Here is a 14,169-nt window from a genome sequence, read left to right as displayed (position 1 = left end):
ACTCCCTATAGTACCCTACACTCCCCTATACTACCCTACAATTCCCTATACTACCCTACAATTCCATGTACTACCCTACTACACTCCCCTATACTACCCTACTACACTCCCCTATACTGCTCCACACTCCCCTATACAACCCTACACTCCCATGTACTACCCTACACTCCCCTATAGTACCCTATACTCCCACATACTACCCTACAGTTTTCTATACTACCCTACAATTCCCTATACTACCCTACACTCCCCTATAGTACCCTACACTCCCCTATACTACCCCACACTCCCCTATACTACCCTACAATTCCCTATACTACCCTACAATTCCCTATACTACCCTATACTCCCCTATAGTACCCCACACTCCCCTATACTACCCTACAGTTTCCTATACTACCCTATACTACCCTACACTCTTCTATACTACCCTACAGTTTCCTATACTACCCTACGCTCCCCTATACTCCCCTATACTACCCTACACTCTCCTATACTACCCTACAGTCCACTATACTAACCTACACTCCCCTATGTTGTGTATGTGTGTAAATACTGCATTTTTAAAAATCCATTTCCAAAGCTTACAGTTAATTTCCATCAATTTAAACCATTGCCACAGTTTATTTGGTACCATTTCAAGTTATTTACTGGACCTGAAGAGCTTAAATATCATAAATAAAAAATAGTTGTATACGTTACGCATTCATTAAACACATTATTCTGTAATTGTAGCTCAGAAATATGACCAAGACTGGCTCATATCAGTCCAAAAATGTAATCGTCTATTGTTTCTGGTAACTTTTATCTTCACTCCAAATAGTAGCGTTGCAACCGGACACTTCCATCTGGCTGCAACTCATTTTTGCAAGCATTTTTTAAATGATGGGTGTATGATTTTTAACTATGAGTGTATGATTTCAGTCAAAAAGTCAAGGTTATTGATCTTACTCAGTAGTTAACCTACTTAAGGGCCTTTTTATGGCTCCTTACGGCCGTTCGTTCGCGCGAGTTCAGAGAACACATGTGGCGAATGGCTATTTCTGCAGCTGTTCCCGAAGAGTGTCAGTGTTTATGAAAGGCGACACCTCTTCATTCTTCTCACCACTGAAAAGCCTGTGTGTATGTGAGTGAAAGTGGAAAGAACTGAGCATTTGTTCAGTTGTAGCCTATAAAACATATATATTTATGGGCCATTCCACTGAATGAGTTCCATTTGCTTGTTGCAACTCTTCCAAATTAAACTTGTTTTTATGTTTTTTCAGCTCTCTAATCTAATAACACGCATATTTTACTATTCAAAAAATGTGCTGGTAAATTTTGTAAGGTTTCTAATCTGAATATGGTTACAAAACTCATGTGACCTTTAAAAAGCATGTTTAAAAATGCAAGTTCATTTATGCAAAAAAAATTATATAGACTGCATGTTCAAATAATTGGTATTCATGACAAAAAAATCACTCCTTTTACTTTTATGTTTTGTGTAAAAGGATTGAGTTTTATGCATAGAATTAAGCAAGAAAACATGAAAAATAGCTACAGTAAGTGGCAGCTATGCTAATAGCTTGACATTTTAGTGATTTTTCCAAAATGTGTATTTTAAAAGTAAACCAATGAGATGTAAGAATAAATTTTAGGTAACAGGACTGAGTGTTAAGATTAAGTCTTAAATCCCGCTATGACAACAGGTCCTCTTGAGCTACTGCAGTAATGGAATGGTCTTCAGATGGCAGGGAACGTTGAGGCCTAGTCGCTAAAGCCGTGTTGAATCTGTAGTACGAGTTTTTTACTGAATGGGAGAAGTTTATTCTCCTCTGGGCGGCTGCCAGTAGTGGAGTTTGAGGCGAGAGAAGGAGACGCGGTAGGAATTTACATAAGAAGGATTAAAAATGTTGGGATTAAACAGAGGGAAGATTTGTGAGATAAGCCAGTGAGTCGTGTTTAAAGTGTTTGAAGGTTCTGGGGGAGTATTATGTTGGACGGTGTTCAGCATGTTTATGGGTCAGGGTAGGAGGAGGTCACAGGTGGGGTGGAGCGTCCAGGTGGGTTTATGAAGGGCTTATTTCTGATTGCCTACATTTCTAAACACTTCAGAAGTCTTTCTCTAGCTCTTTTTTTTTTTACTCTTCACCCTCTCTCTCTCTCTTTCTGTTTCTTTCTATTGCTTAAGAGTCTTAAAGGTAGAGATACAGGGTTTTCGATTGTGACAGGTCTACATGACAATGGACAATGAAACTGAAACACCTGTCGTCATTTTAGTGTGGGATTTTAGGTTTCATGGCTAAATTGGAGCAGCCTGGGGTTCAATCTTCATTAATTGCACATTGCACCAGTAAGAGCATGAAGAGAGTGTGAAGGTTCAATTATCAGGGTAAGAGCACAGTTCTGCTCTAAATATTGCAATGCACACAACATTATGAGTGACATACCAGATGTGTCCTCAAAAGAGGACAAATTGTTGGTGCACGTCTTGCTGGAGCATCTGTGACCAAGACAGCAAGTCTTTGTGATGCATCAAGAGCCACGGTATCCAGGGTAATGTCAGCATTAACCACCAAGAAGAACCAACCACATCCAACAGGATTAACTGTGGACGCTGTAAGAGGAAGTTGTCTGAAAGGGATGTAAATTATTGTGGTCTAAAACCAGGTGTTTCAGTTTCATTGTCCAACCCCTGTATGTCTAGTCTTGTTGTATCTTGTCTGGATGACTCTTTGAGGACTTTGTTCAGCAGGGGTTCTTCGTTCAGTAGGGGTCAGGCCTCAGGTCGCGACCCTACGTCCAGAATATCAGGAATGCTGTATTACAGAGTGCTGATTTTGACTGTCGACAGCTTCTTCAGTACATCTCCATCTAATACACATTCTCTCTCTCTCTCTCTCTCCTTCCAGCTTACAAGAGAAGGTCAGAAAGGAGATCAGGTAAATATATTTTCTATTCTCTGCAGGTTTTTGGATATTTGCCCGGCGAAATGTCTTCCCCGTATAAATCAGAGACGTTTCCCTGCGCCGGACGCAGTTTGTATCCAGTAGCGTCGCTAATGCTAAAGTATAAATTCTGTGGAAAATAAATGTCACTTATTGCTTTGCCGAGTTTTCGTCTAAAACTAAAACTAAGAGTTATTTACTCTTCTTCGCAGGGGCCGCAGGGCATCGCCGGAGAGAAAGTAAGTGTTTTTTTATTTTATTTTTTTATCTCGACGCTGCATTAATGAAGCCGGGCTTTAGCTGAGCTGTCCTCGGTAGTTAAGCCCACCAGCCAGACCCGGCTGCCCCCGGACCATGTGGCACCAACATCTGTCTCCCAGCACTTAACAAGCAACAAGCTGTAAACTGGCTCGCCTACAGCCAAGCAATTTACAGATCATGTTCCCATTCATACTCCGCTCTGCAATCACATAGAGCAGTTTATCTCTGAGTGACCAGAGCTGGACTGATATCATGACTTAAACTAAAGCTATTTCACTTTTAGCACAGTCAACAATTGAACAATAAACTCAATAGACTCAGTAATCAATTGTAAACTTTAAATTGTGAGATCAGATGGCCCAATCTTAATGGTTTTACAATTATTTACAGTATTGTACAAAAATCTTAGGCACCTGTGGGAATTTTAAGTAAAGAAAAGCGTTTTCCGAGGGAAAATCATGATAGAATATCACTTCTGAGGTAAATGCATCATTAGAATAGCTATAGAATAGAATACTGAGATTAAATAGAATAGCTATACTGAGAGAAATATAAGATTACAATAGCTATGCTAAAGTAAATTAATAAATAGAATAGCAGTGCTGAGGTAAATGTATTATTAAAATAGGTAAATGAGGTAAATGTAAGAGTAACAGAGCTCTGCTGAAGTAAATTAATAAATAGAATAGCATCTTTGAGGTAAATTCATGATAATAGCATGTCCGAGACCCAGTGTCCAATTAGACCCCATCTCACCTGTATGTTTTGCAATCCGAGATGCAAAATATCTGTATATAAATATGTATGTATATATATATATATATATATATATATATATATATATATATATATATATATATATATATATATATATGTGTATATATATATATATATACACATATATATATATATGTACATTAATCTGCATGAACACTTAAGATAGCAACAGATATAATTTTTATATTAATGGTAATAATATTATTATTTCACCCAACATTTTTTTTTCAGGGAGAAACTGGTTTACCAGGTCAGCAAGGACCTCTGGGAAAAACAGGAAAAAGAGTGAGTAATCAGGATCAGAACACTGCTTGTGTGGGCTGGAGGTGTGTGTGTGTGTGTGTGTGTGTGTGTTAATATATATGTTTACATGTGTGCTGGTCACCAACACGCCATGTGGCTGGAGGAGTGAGTAGGCAACAGCTGAGCGAACGAGTGTGTGTTTGTGTGAGAAAGTAAAACACCCTCTGTTAAGGTCAATGTATGATTAAGCTAGCAGTTCTGAGGTAAATTTGTGATTATAATGGCAGTTCTGAGGTAAATGTAGGATTAAGCTAGCAGTTCTGAGGTAAATTTGTGATTATAATGGCAGTTCTGAGGTAAATGTAGAATTAAGCTAGCAGTTCTGAGGTAAATTTTTGATTATAATGGCAGTTCTGAGGTAAATGTAGAATTAAGCTAGCAGTTCTGAGGTAAATTTTTGATTATAATGGCAGTTCTGAGGTAAATGTAGGATTAAGCTAGCAGTTCTGAGGCAAATTTGTGATTATAATGGTAGTTCTGAGGTAAATATATGATAAGTATGGCAATTCTGAGGTCAATATATGATTAAAATAGACATGCTGATGTAAAATTGTGATAAAAATAGCAGTGATTAGAACAGCAGTTCTGAGGTAAATTCATGATCATAATATCTCTGTTAGGGTAAATTCATGATTACAATAGCATTTCTGAGGTTAGTTCATAATTTGAATTTGATTCTAATTCTAAGGTAAATTCAAGATTAGAATAGTAGTTCTGATGTAAATTCATAATTAAAATAGCTCTGCTGAGGTCAATTCATGATTAGAATAGCTCTGCTGAGGTAAATTTATAATTAAAATAGTCATTTTTAGGTAAATTCATGATTAGAATAGTAATTCTGAGGTAAATTCATGATTACAATAGCAGTTCTGACGTAAATTCATGATGTGAACAGTAGTTCTGAGGTAAATTTATGATTAGAACAGCAGTTCTGAGGTAAATTTATGATTAGAACAGCAGTTCTGAGGTAAATGTATGATTAGAACAGCAGTTCTGAGGTAAATGTATGATTAGAACAGCAGTTCTGAGGTAAATTTATGATAAGAGCAGCAGTTCTGAGGTAAATGTATGATAAGAATAGCTCTGTTGAGGTAAATGTTTTGTGTTTTGTTCGTCTGTCCGCTGGTGTAATGTAAATAAAACACCGGTTCGCTGTTCCGGCTCTTCAGTGAGTGTTTGTCGGTGTGTTGAGAGAGTAGCGAGAGCGCGAGAGCTGGAGTGATGCTCTGTGGAGGGTCTGTGTAAGAGGGGGTCCCTGAGGGAATGCTAATAGTTTGAGAATGAGTGCTCGGTCTGAATGGCCAGGGTCAAGCTTCAAGAGCGTGACTGACGGCACACGTGGCCGGTCACACCGGGGGGCTGTCCCCGAGTGATTTACGGTAAAGCCGGGTGGACAAATGGGGTGAATGTGCTGAAAAAACAGATCAGTGTATCAGTGTGAATTTTACGCTGCACTTCTGAAGAAGCTCGGCTGAGGCGGTGTGACGGGATGCTGAGGGGTGGGTGGGTGTAGGGTGGTAAAGCAGTACTGCAGTACTGAGGTAAATTCATGATTAGAGAAGCTATTCTGAGATAAATCTATAATTAGAATACCACTACCCTGAGGTAAATTCATGATTAGAATAGCAGTTCAGAGGTAAATTCATGATTAGAATAGCAGTTCAGAGGTAAATTCATGATTAGAATAACACTAGTGAGGTGAATTCATGTTTAGGATAGCTCTGCTAAGGTAAATTCATGATCAGAATAGCTCTGCTAAGGTAAATTCATGTTTGGCACAGTATTTCTGAGGTACATATATGATTAGAATAGCTCTAAGGTAAATTCATGATTGGCAGAGCATTTGTGAGGTAAATGTATGATTACAAAGTTGGATGCTACAGTAAGTGGTTGCTGTTGTGTTGATTGGCAATTTCTATGGTTTCATGGTGTTGCTAAGTGGTTGCTGTAGTGTTGCAATGTGGTTACTACTGTAGTGTGTTGCTGTGGTATCCTAAGTGGTTACTATAGTCTCACAAGGTGGATGCTAGTTGATTGCAGTGGTGTTGCTTGGTGGTTTTTAAGTGGTTGCTACAGTGTTGCACTTGCAGTGGTTGCTGTGGTGTTTGCCAAGTGGTGAAGCTGCTAAGTGGTTTCTAGGTGTTGGAAATGGTTCCCAGTTGCTGTGGCAAAGTGAGGGCAAATTGGATGTTACAGTAAGTGTTTGCTGTGCTTTCATGATTGGCTTTCATGGTGTTGCTAAGTGGTTGCTGTATTGTTGCAAGGTGGTTGCTGCTCTATAGTTTTGCTGTGGTATCCCAGGTGGTTGCTGTGGTTGCTGGGTGTTGGCAGTGGTATACTAGTTGGTTGCTTTGGTGTAGATTGCTGGAGGCTGATGTTGCTAGGTGGTTGCTATTGCCTTTTTAGTTGGTCACTGTGATATCACAAGTGGTTGCTTGTGTTATAATGTGGCTGTTAGGTTGTTGCTAAAAAAATATATAATAGATACAATAATAAAATCATTATAGAACCAAAAGAAGATAAGATTAATACAACACAAAAACAGTTAAAATTAAGCTAAAACGTTTACATAGTGCAATAAAAAAACATAAACAATTATAGTAATAAAAAATCTGAATAAAAAAATAATAATAAACTAATCAAAATAAGTCAAAAAGCAATAATACAAAACTATAAAAAAATAAAATTTGAAATAAAATTTAAGAACAATTAATATTAAGTAAAACATGCCCATGGTTTAACTTATGCGAGAGAGATTGTGAAATTTCCATGTTCTGACCTTGTGTTGAAGGTAAAACACTTCCAGCCAAAGGCCAGCGCGTTCTCCTGACCTTTCCCTGAAGAAACTGAAGCAGAATGTCAGCTTTTACCCAAATAATCCCTTTTTAATTAGCTGAACCTGCAGATAAAAGCTGTTTAGAAGAGAAGGGTTGTGTTCTAATGGTTTTCCGGTTGGCACCAGGAGTTCATTAAGTTCTTCTCGCCTTGGAGCCACTCGGGAACGCTCTAACATTTACATCCTTTCCCAGATAACTGAGACCGGTGGTCTTAAACTGCCTGAGGAAGAGAAGAAAAAGAGGGTTTTAATAGGCTGCCATTTAAATTGGAGTCAAGCATGTTGTTTTGTAGCAGAATCCACAACTTCTCTCTATTAATATCCTGCGTTTGATGGCAGCCTGGCTTCTTGGTGACCGGTGGAGTGCTAAGGTTTCGGTTATTTTTGGCCGGGGGAGAGTCACATGTCGATGGAGGAGTGTTGGGGTATAGGGGGGGGTATGTGGTGTTGACCTGAGCGGTGTCTTGGGCGCTATTTCAGGAGCCGAGAGACGTGGATCATTATCGTCGGACTTCTTGCCAAGAGTTTGGCTGGTACCGGTGCGAGCCTCCACCTCATTTAACGGCTCAAACCCTGATTAGGCCACACAGCCTCAGAACCGTCGCCGTCGTGGCAGAGATACCGCCGGGCTAAGAGTCCTTTCATCAGCCTGCGAATGATGGAGAAAGAGGCTTAGAGCCAATAATATAAAGGCCTGGTACTTTTCAACACCATGCCTGCATCCGCTTCTGCTTTAACCAGTGCAAAATGTAAGACTTAGACTTAGATTGGATTAGAGTAAATACAATTTTTTTTTTTTAAATCATTGTTTCAAGCTATCCAAACACATCTTTCCCTATGTGAAAAAAGTTTGGCCCAAATTGCCCAACCCTTCATTCTTTTGGAAAGTTGAGTTTTGGGACTCAAGCGAACCAAAGCAAAAGCTAATATTTACAAATGGAGAAAACATTGGTGAACCTTCCCAGGAGTGACCGCCCGACTGAAATTACTCCAAAAGGGCATGAAGAACTCATCCAGGAGATCACTAAAGAAAGAGAGACGTGGATTATTATCACCTTCTGTGTTTTTCAGATTATCCGATTTTCAAACAAACTTTAGTATCAGACATTACTTCCAGACCTGTAGAATCAAGAAATCACTTAAATAGAACCTGTCTCACTGTCAGTGTATCTCTCAAATGAAGGCTGAGACAGGGTCTTTATGCCGGTCCAATGTGGGCCAGCTGGGACAGACTGAGGTTGCACGTCAAGGTGTGGTGCGGACCCACACTTCCCCTGCTTACACTTTACAATGTGTATAGTCCTTAAAAGGGTATAATTCCTTTGTTACAATATTATGTTATCCTTATATAAGTGCCATTAAATGGTCTTTAAATGCCAACAATATAATTTATCGCAATAATTTCTGGGACAACATATCGGTAGCAAAAATGTTTTATCGTGACAGGCCTAGTACATACCAAAAAAACAGTTTTTAAAATATTGATTTCTTTTGTTAAGGTGGAAAAAAGTTTTGCCTAAATTGCCCAACTCTTTAAGTTAAATTTCCCAAACTAATACCAGGCCTGATTACTACCAGATCTGCCAAATCAAGAAATCGCTTAAAAAGAATCTGTCTGACAACATGAAGCAGATAAAACACATTATGCTCCAATCTGAAGAAATTTAACAAAAAATTCATTTCTAAAGCTTTGGGACTCCAGAGAACCACAGTGAGAGCTATTATCCACTAATGAAGAAAACATGAAACAGATGTGAACCTTCCCAGGAGTGACCGGCTGACCGAAATTACTCCAAAAGGGCATGAACAACTCATCCAGGAGGTCTTATAACAACCCAGAACAACATTTAAAAAGTTACTTTAGAAAATGAAGGTTAGACAATCTAAAACATTTCAAGTGTCCTTAAGTGCAGTCGTCAAAAACAAGAGTACTTTGTCTTGTTTAACACTTTAACGTTATAAGATTTCAGTAATTATTTATGATGAAGGAAAAACAGACAAGAAGAAAAACATTGGATGAAGTAGGTGAGGTCAAGAGGTCAAATGACTCATAATAATCATAATATCTGCACATTAATTAAAATAACTCCGTAAAATAACTCCTCTACCGGCAATCACAACAAAACAGAGGGAATGAGGGGTGAAGGTTGGGATCTTGCCGTTCGCATTAGTGCCTGTGTTAATTATGGGGTGTTCAGGGAGGGACGCTCTGGGCCTGATTTAAATAATAGTGCATTGCTTCTGGATTGCACCATGAGGAAAGGGATGAATAGTAATGTGAATGGCTTGCCGTTATCCATTATGGATGGCGCTGGTGTTGAATGGCGGCGTTGGTGAATAGCGAGCGGCGTGGTAGACCGGGAACGTGTGACACGCTGTGAGGGATCAGTCAGGGAAGAGTCGAGCGCCAGAAGAAAGGATTTCTGCGAGTTCTACTTCGCCAACGGCGTCAGCACTGAAATATTTAACCGTGTCTTTAATGATGTCCTCTGCACCATGTTGCCACTTTCTTTTCTTTTTATTCTTTTTGGTTTGTCTGCAGGAGTTTTCTCTGTAGACGCAGAATACAGCTGTAGTGACACAGTGTACAGTGCTAAAACATTATAATGTCATATAAATAGATAATATTTATCATTTTGAGATTATTATTATATCATACACTTGGGCAATGGTGGTGTACATGCTCCATATAGGTCCTGCAGCACGTTTACCTACAGATGTTGCTACAGCTGGGCCTGTAGATCCTGCAGCTCTACATGCGTAGGTTGAACCTGAAGCTAAAGTCGCAGCTGCTCTAATAAATCCAACAAATTGATTTGCAATAAATCTGGAGACCCATTAGAACAAGGAAGTGCTGTAATCTGCAATAGACTCCAAATCACTCAAAGGAAACCCTGTGTTGACAAGTATTGTCCTGCTGAAAAATGCCATTTGGAAGTTGTAGCTAAATATATGGAAACTTACCCCTGCAGAGACTTATACATTAAAAGCAAAAGTTCAAACTGTCTTTTTAAAACAACTGGGAACCAATGGAGTAAAGCCAATACCGGAGTAATACAGCTCTGGAAAAATGAAGAGAGCACTTCAGTTTCTGAATCAGTTTCTCTGATTTTGCTATTTATAGGTTTATGTTTGAGTAAAGTGAACATTGTTGTTTTATTCTATAAACTATAGACAACATTTCTCCCAAATTCCAAATAAAAATATTGTCATTTATTTATAGAAAATGAGAAATGTCTGAAATAACAACAAAAGATGCAGAGCTTTCAGTCCTCAAATAATGCAAAGAAAACAAGTTCATATTCATAAAGTTTTAAGAGTTCAGAAATAATCAATGTTTGTTGGAATAAACCTGGTTGGTTTTTAATCACAGTTTTGTTCATGCATCTTGGCATCATGTTCTCCTCCACCAGTCTTACACACTGCTTTTGGATAACTTTATGCTGCTTTACTCCTGGTGCAAAAATTCAAGCAGTTCAGTTTGGTGGTTTGATGGTTTGTGATCATCCATCTTCCTCTTGATTATATTCCAGAGGTTTTCAATTTGGTAAAATCAAAGAAACTTATTTTTAAGTAATCTCTTATTTTTTTATTTTTACAGAGCTGTATAAAATAAAAATACAATTAAAAAACAGACTCCTATGTCACAGACTTTTTTTCTTGAGCCGAGATGTTCTTGGTGGGAAATTGGGTTCCGGCAAAGAATCTAAGCACTACAATCTTTTCTCATTGTTTTCTATTAAAGGCTAAAACATTTTATCCCTTCCTTTACTAAATAGTATATACAGCTCTGGTTAAAAAAAATAAGAGACTTAAAAATTGATGAGTTTCTTTGATTTTACCAAAATTAGAAATCTCTGGAATATAATCAAGAGGAAGATGGATGATCACAAGCCATCAAACCACCAAACTGAACTGCTTGAATTTTTACACCAGGAGTAAAGCAGCATAAAGTTATCCAAAAGCAGTGTGTAAGACTGGTGGAGGAGAACATGATGCCAAGATGCATGAAAAAAACTGTGATTAAAAACCAGGGTTATTCCACCAAATATTGATTTCTCATTTTCTGAAAATAAATGCTCTAAATGACCATTTTTTATTTGGAATTTAAGAGAAATGTTGTTTGTAGTTTGTAGAATAAAACAACAATGTTCATTTTGCTCAAACATTTTTTTGTAAGATGGTGATGCCATGTTTATTATAGGAATTCTGTGGTGCCAGCTTGGTCCATATTGTAAATATTATAAATATGCTTGGCTGGTAAAGTGAGCTGGATGGGAATGGAGGGAACGTGCCGCTGCTGGGATGCCGATTTTCATGCCAACTGCCAACTGGCAGATTTATCTGGGATCACCTCTGTAATTAGTGTGTGGTGTTGGGCGATGGCTGGCACCGCAGGTGTGTGTGGCAACAGGCAACAGAAATGTGCAAGAAACACAGAAACGCCCCCAGTAAACAGAGCGCTCAGCGCCGCGGTGTACCAACGGCAGAGCGGCAGCTCTCTCGCTTCATCTGCTGCCAGCCTCTCGCTGGTCTACACTCGCGTACGCTCAGTTACACATGCTTAGTATAGCGTTTCTCTGCCGCTGAGTGCACTTCTATTGATATTGCCTGATATTTACATTAAATTTCCTTAGGAACTTGGCAGCATTGGTTGAACCAACTGAGAAGCATTGCTTTAGCGTGCTTAAGGTTGCCTAAAGGCAAAAAATGAATGAATAATAACCAAAAACTAGCTTCTTTTCATGGTCACATATTAAAATAGTTATAAGGGCAAAACCATGCCAAGCAGTGATTCCTAAATGTCTTAGTCCATATGCATTTTGCAATCCACCTAAAAAGTCATCATTTAGAAACAAATGCAGCAAACTAGGGCTGAACGATATGGACCAAAAAATGCAACGTGCAACAATTCTGCTGGATTTCCTGTTTTCAATGTGAAACACAATAAATTAATGCTGTTAAAATACATATATAGACCCATATAGACCCACGGGTCTTCAGGTTCTTCAGCTTACTTTTTTTTTTATTCCATATGGTTGCTATGCTATCCCAGGTGGATGCTGTGGTGTTCCTATATAGGTACTATTGCATTTCAGAATCCAGAAATCCAGATAAAACTTAAAGTAAACTTCCTGAAGTAAACACAGAAAGATTGCTCAATGAAAGTTTGCTTAATTCGAGAAAGTACGTAGACTGTTGCTATGTGATTCCAGGTGGCTTCCATGGTGTTGCAAACTGGTTTGTATGGTGTTGATAAGAAGTTGGTTGGTGGGTGATGTGGTAACCCAGTTGGTTACTGATGGTTGCTAAATGGTTTTGCTGTGGTATCACAGGGGGTTGCTGTGGTATTGCTAATTGGTTAGCTTAGCCCAGGTGGTTCCAGGTGGGTGTTGTGGTGCTGCTAAATGGTTGCTATTGTATTCAAGGCAGAAATCTTGGTTCTTCAGCTTCTGTGGGAAATTCCAAAAGTTTTGGAACATGGCAAAAGTTATGGGACGTGGCAAAAGTTATGGGACATGATATGTCAGTTTATATATTTTCCAGGGCTGTGTACAAGCAAATAGGCCACTGGCTGTTTAGAGGAAAGCTCTGATTTACAGTTGATCTGATAGAATTACGCCTCCGCCAGGTTTAAATTCGGCTGTGATGTTTCCTAAGTGGGTGAGAGTTTCCACTCAGCGCTGAATTCAGTGGGTTTGACCGTAATTTGGACTGAATGGTTCTGGGTCGCTCTGTGTAAATAGGATTTCATTCAGCTAAAGTAGCGAAGCAGCTCAATTCTCCTCCATCAGACACGCAAATCTCTAAAAATCAGAGAAAACGCTGCGACTTTTCATTTCTCAGGCTGATCTGAGGAGGTTTTCTGCTTTGATGGAATAAAACTGGGTTCAGAGGTGCTGAACATTTAAAACATCCAGTAATATTATATAATAACAGCTCAGATAACAGACCACATTCCCATCCTGTGCTCTGTGTTCATCACAGGTTCTTTCATAAGGTTTCATAACATGTTGTATTAAATGTGAATTAATGATGCGTGAATAATTTAATGTAACTGCTGTGTCCTGACATAATAAAGCATTTTAGGGTTAAATAGCAGAGTTATAATTACTGTAACTAGATTGTAAATATTGTAAAAGGTAGTAAATACTGTAAAGGGGGTGATTCATGTAAAAGGGTAGTAAAAACTATTGTAACAGGACAGGGAATACTGTAACAGGGTTGCAATTACTTAAATATATTATAATGGAGTGCTAAATACTTTAACAGCGTAGTAATTTCTGTAACAGGATTAATTATATTGTAACAGGGTGGAAGGTACTGTAACAGTGTTGTAATTCCAGTAACTGGGCTGTAATAACTGTAACAGGAGTGTAAATCTTGTAACAGGGTTACAAATTACTGTAATTGCTATAAATTTAACAGGTTGTAGTTAATATAACAGGGTTGTAGATAAAGTAACAGTGCCGTAATTCTGGTACAAGGGCTGTAGTTCCTGTAACAAGGGTGTAAATATTGTAACAGGGTGGTAGATTTTGTAACAGGGTCTTATTTATTGTAACATGGTGGTAGATACTGTAACAGTGTTTTAATTCTGGTAACAGGGCTGTAATTACTGTAACATGGTTGTAAATCTTGTAACAGGGTTGAAATTACTGTAATATTGTCGTAAATGTAACAGGTTGTAGTTAATGTAACAGGGTTGTAGATATTGTAACAGTGTTGTAATTCCGATACCAGGGCTGTAATTCTGGTAACAGTAATTGCTGTAACAGGGCTGTAATTGCTGTAACAGGGCTGTAATTGCTGTATCAGGGTTGTAATTACTGTAACAGGGCTGTAATTGCTGTAACAGGGCTGTAATTGCTGTAACAGGGCTGTAATTGCTGTAACAGGGCTGTAATTGCTGTAACAGGGCTGTAATTACTGTAACAGGGCTGAAAATGCTGTAACAGGATTGTAAGTACCGTAACAGTACTGTAATTGCTATAACAGCGCTGGAATTACTGTAACAGGAGAGATAATTTGTTAAAACTGTTAAACTGTTAAAATTACAACAAT

General features: G+C 38.5%; 1 protein-coding gene across 4 annotated transcripts in view; it reads left to right on the top strand.

The window, feature by feature from the left end:
* Window positions 1-14,169, top strand: part of LOC103037411 (collagen alpha-1(XIX) chain) — a 199,858-nt gene that overhangs the window by 75,843 nt on the left and 109,846 nt on the right. For all 4 annotated transcript variants that reach the window (XM_049472167.1, XM_049472166.1, XM_049472164.1 and 1 more), the window contains 3 exons: window positions 2,892-2,921; window positions 3,140-3,166; window positions 4,197-4,250. In XM_049472167.1, the coding sequence (XP_049328124.1) occupies window positions 2,892-2,921; window positions 3,140-3,166; window positions 4,197-4,250 (111 nt within the window). The remainder of the gene's footprint in view (window positions 1-2,891; window positions 2,922-3,139; window positions 3,167-4,196; window positions 4,251-14,169) is intronic.

This window comes from Astyanax mexicanus, chromosome 25, assembly GCF_023375975.1.
Source record: "Astyanax mexicanus isolate ESR-SI-001 chromosome 25, AstMex3_surface, whole genome shotgun sequence".
Taxonomy (NCBI): Eukaryota; Metazoa; Chordata; class Actinopteri; order Characiformes; family Acestrorhamphidae; genus Astyanax; species Astyanax mexicanus.
Note: the sequence above shows the minus strand (reverse complement) of the source record. Positions and strands in the feature narration are given on the sequence as shown.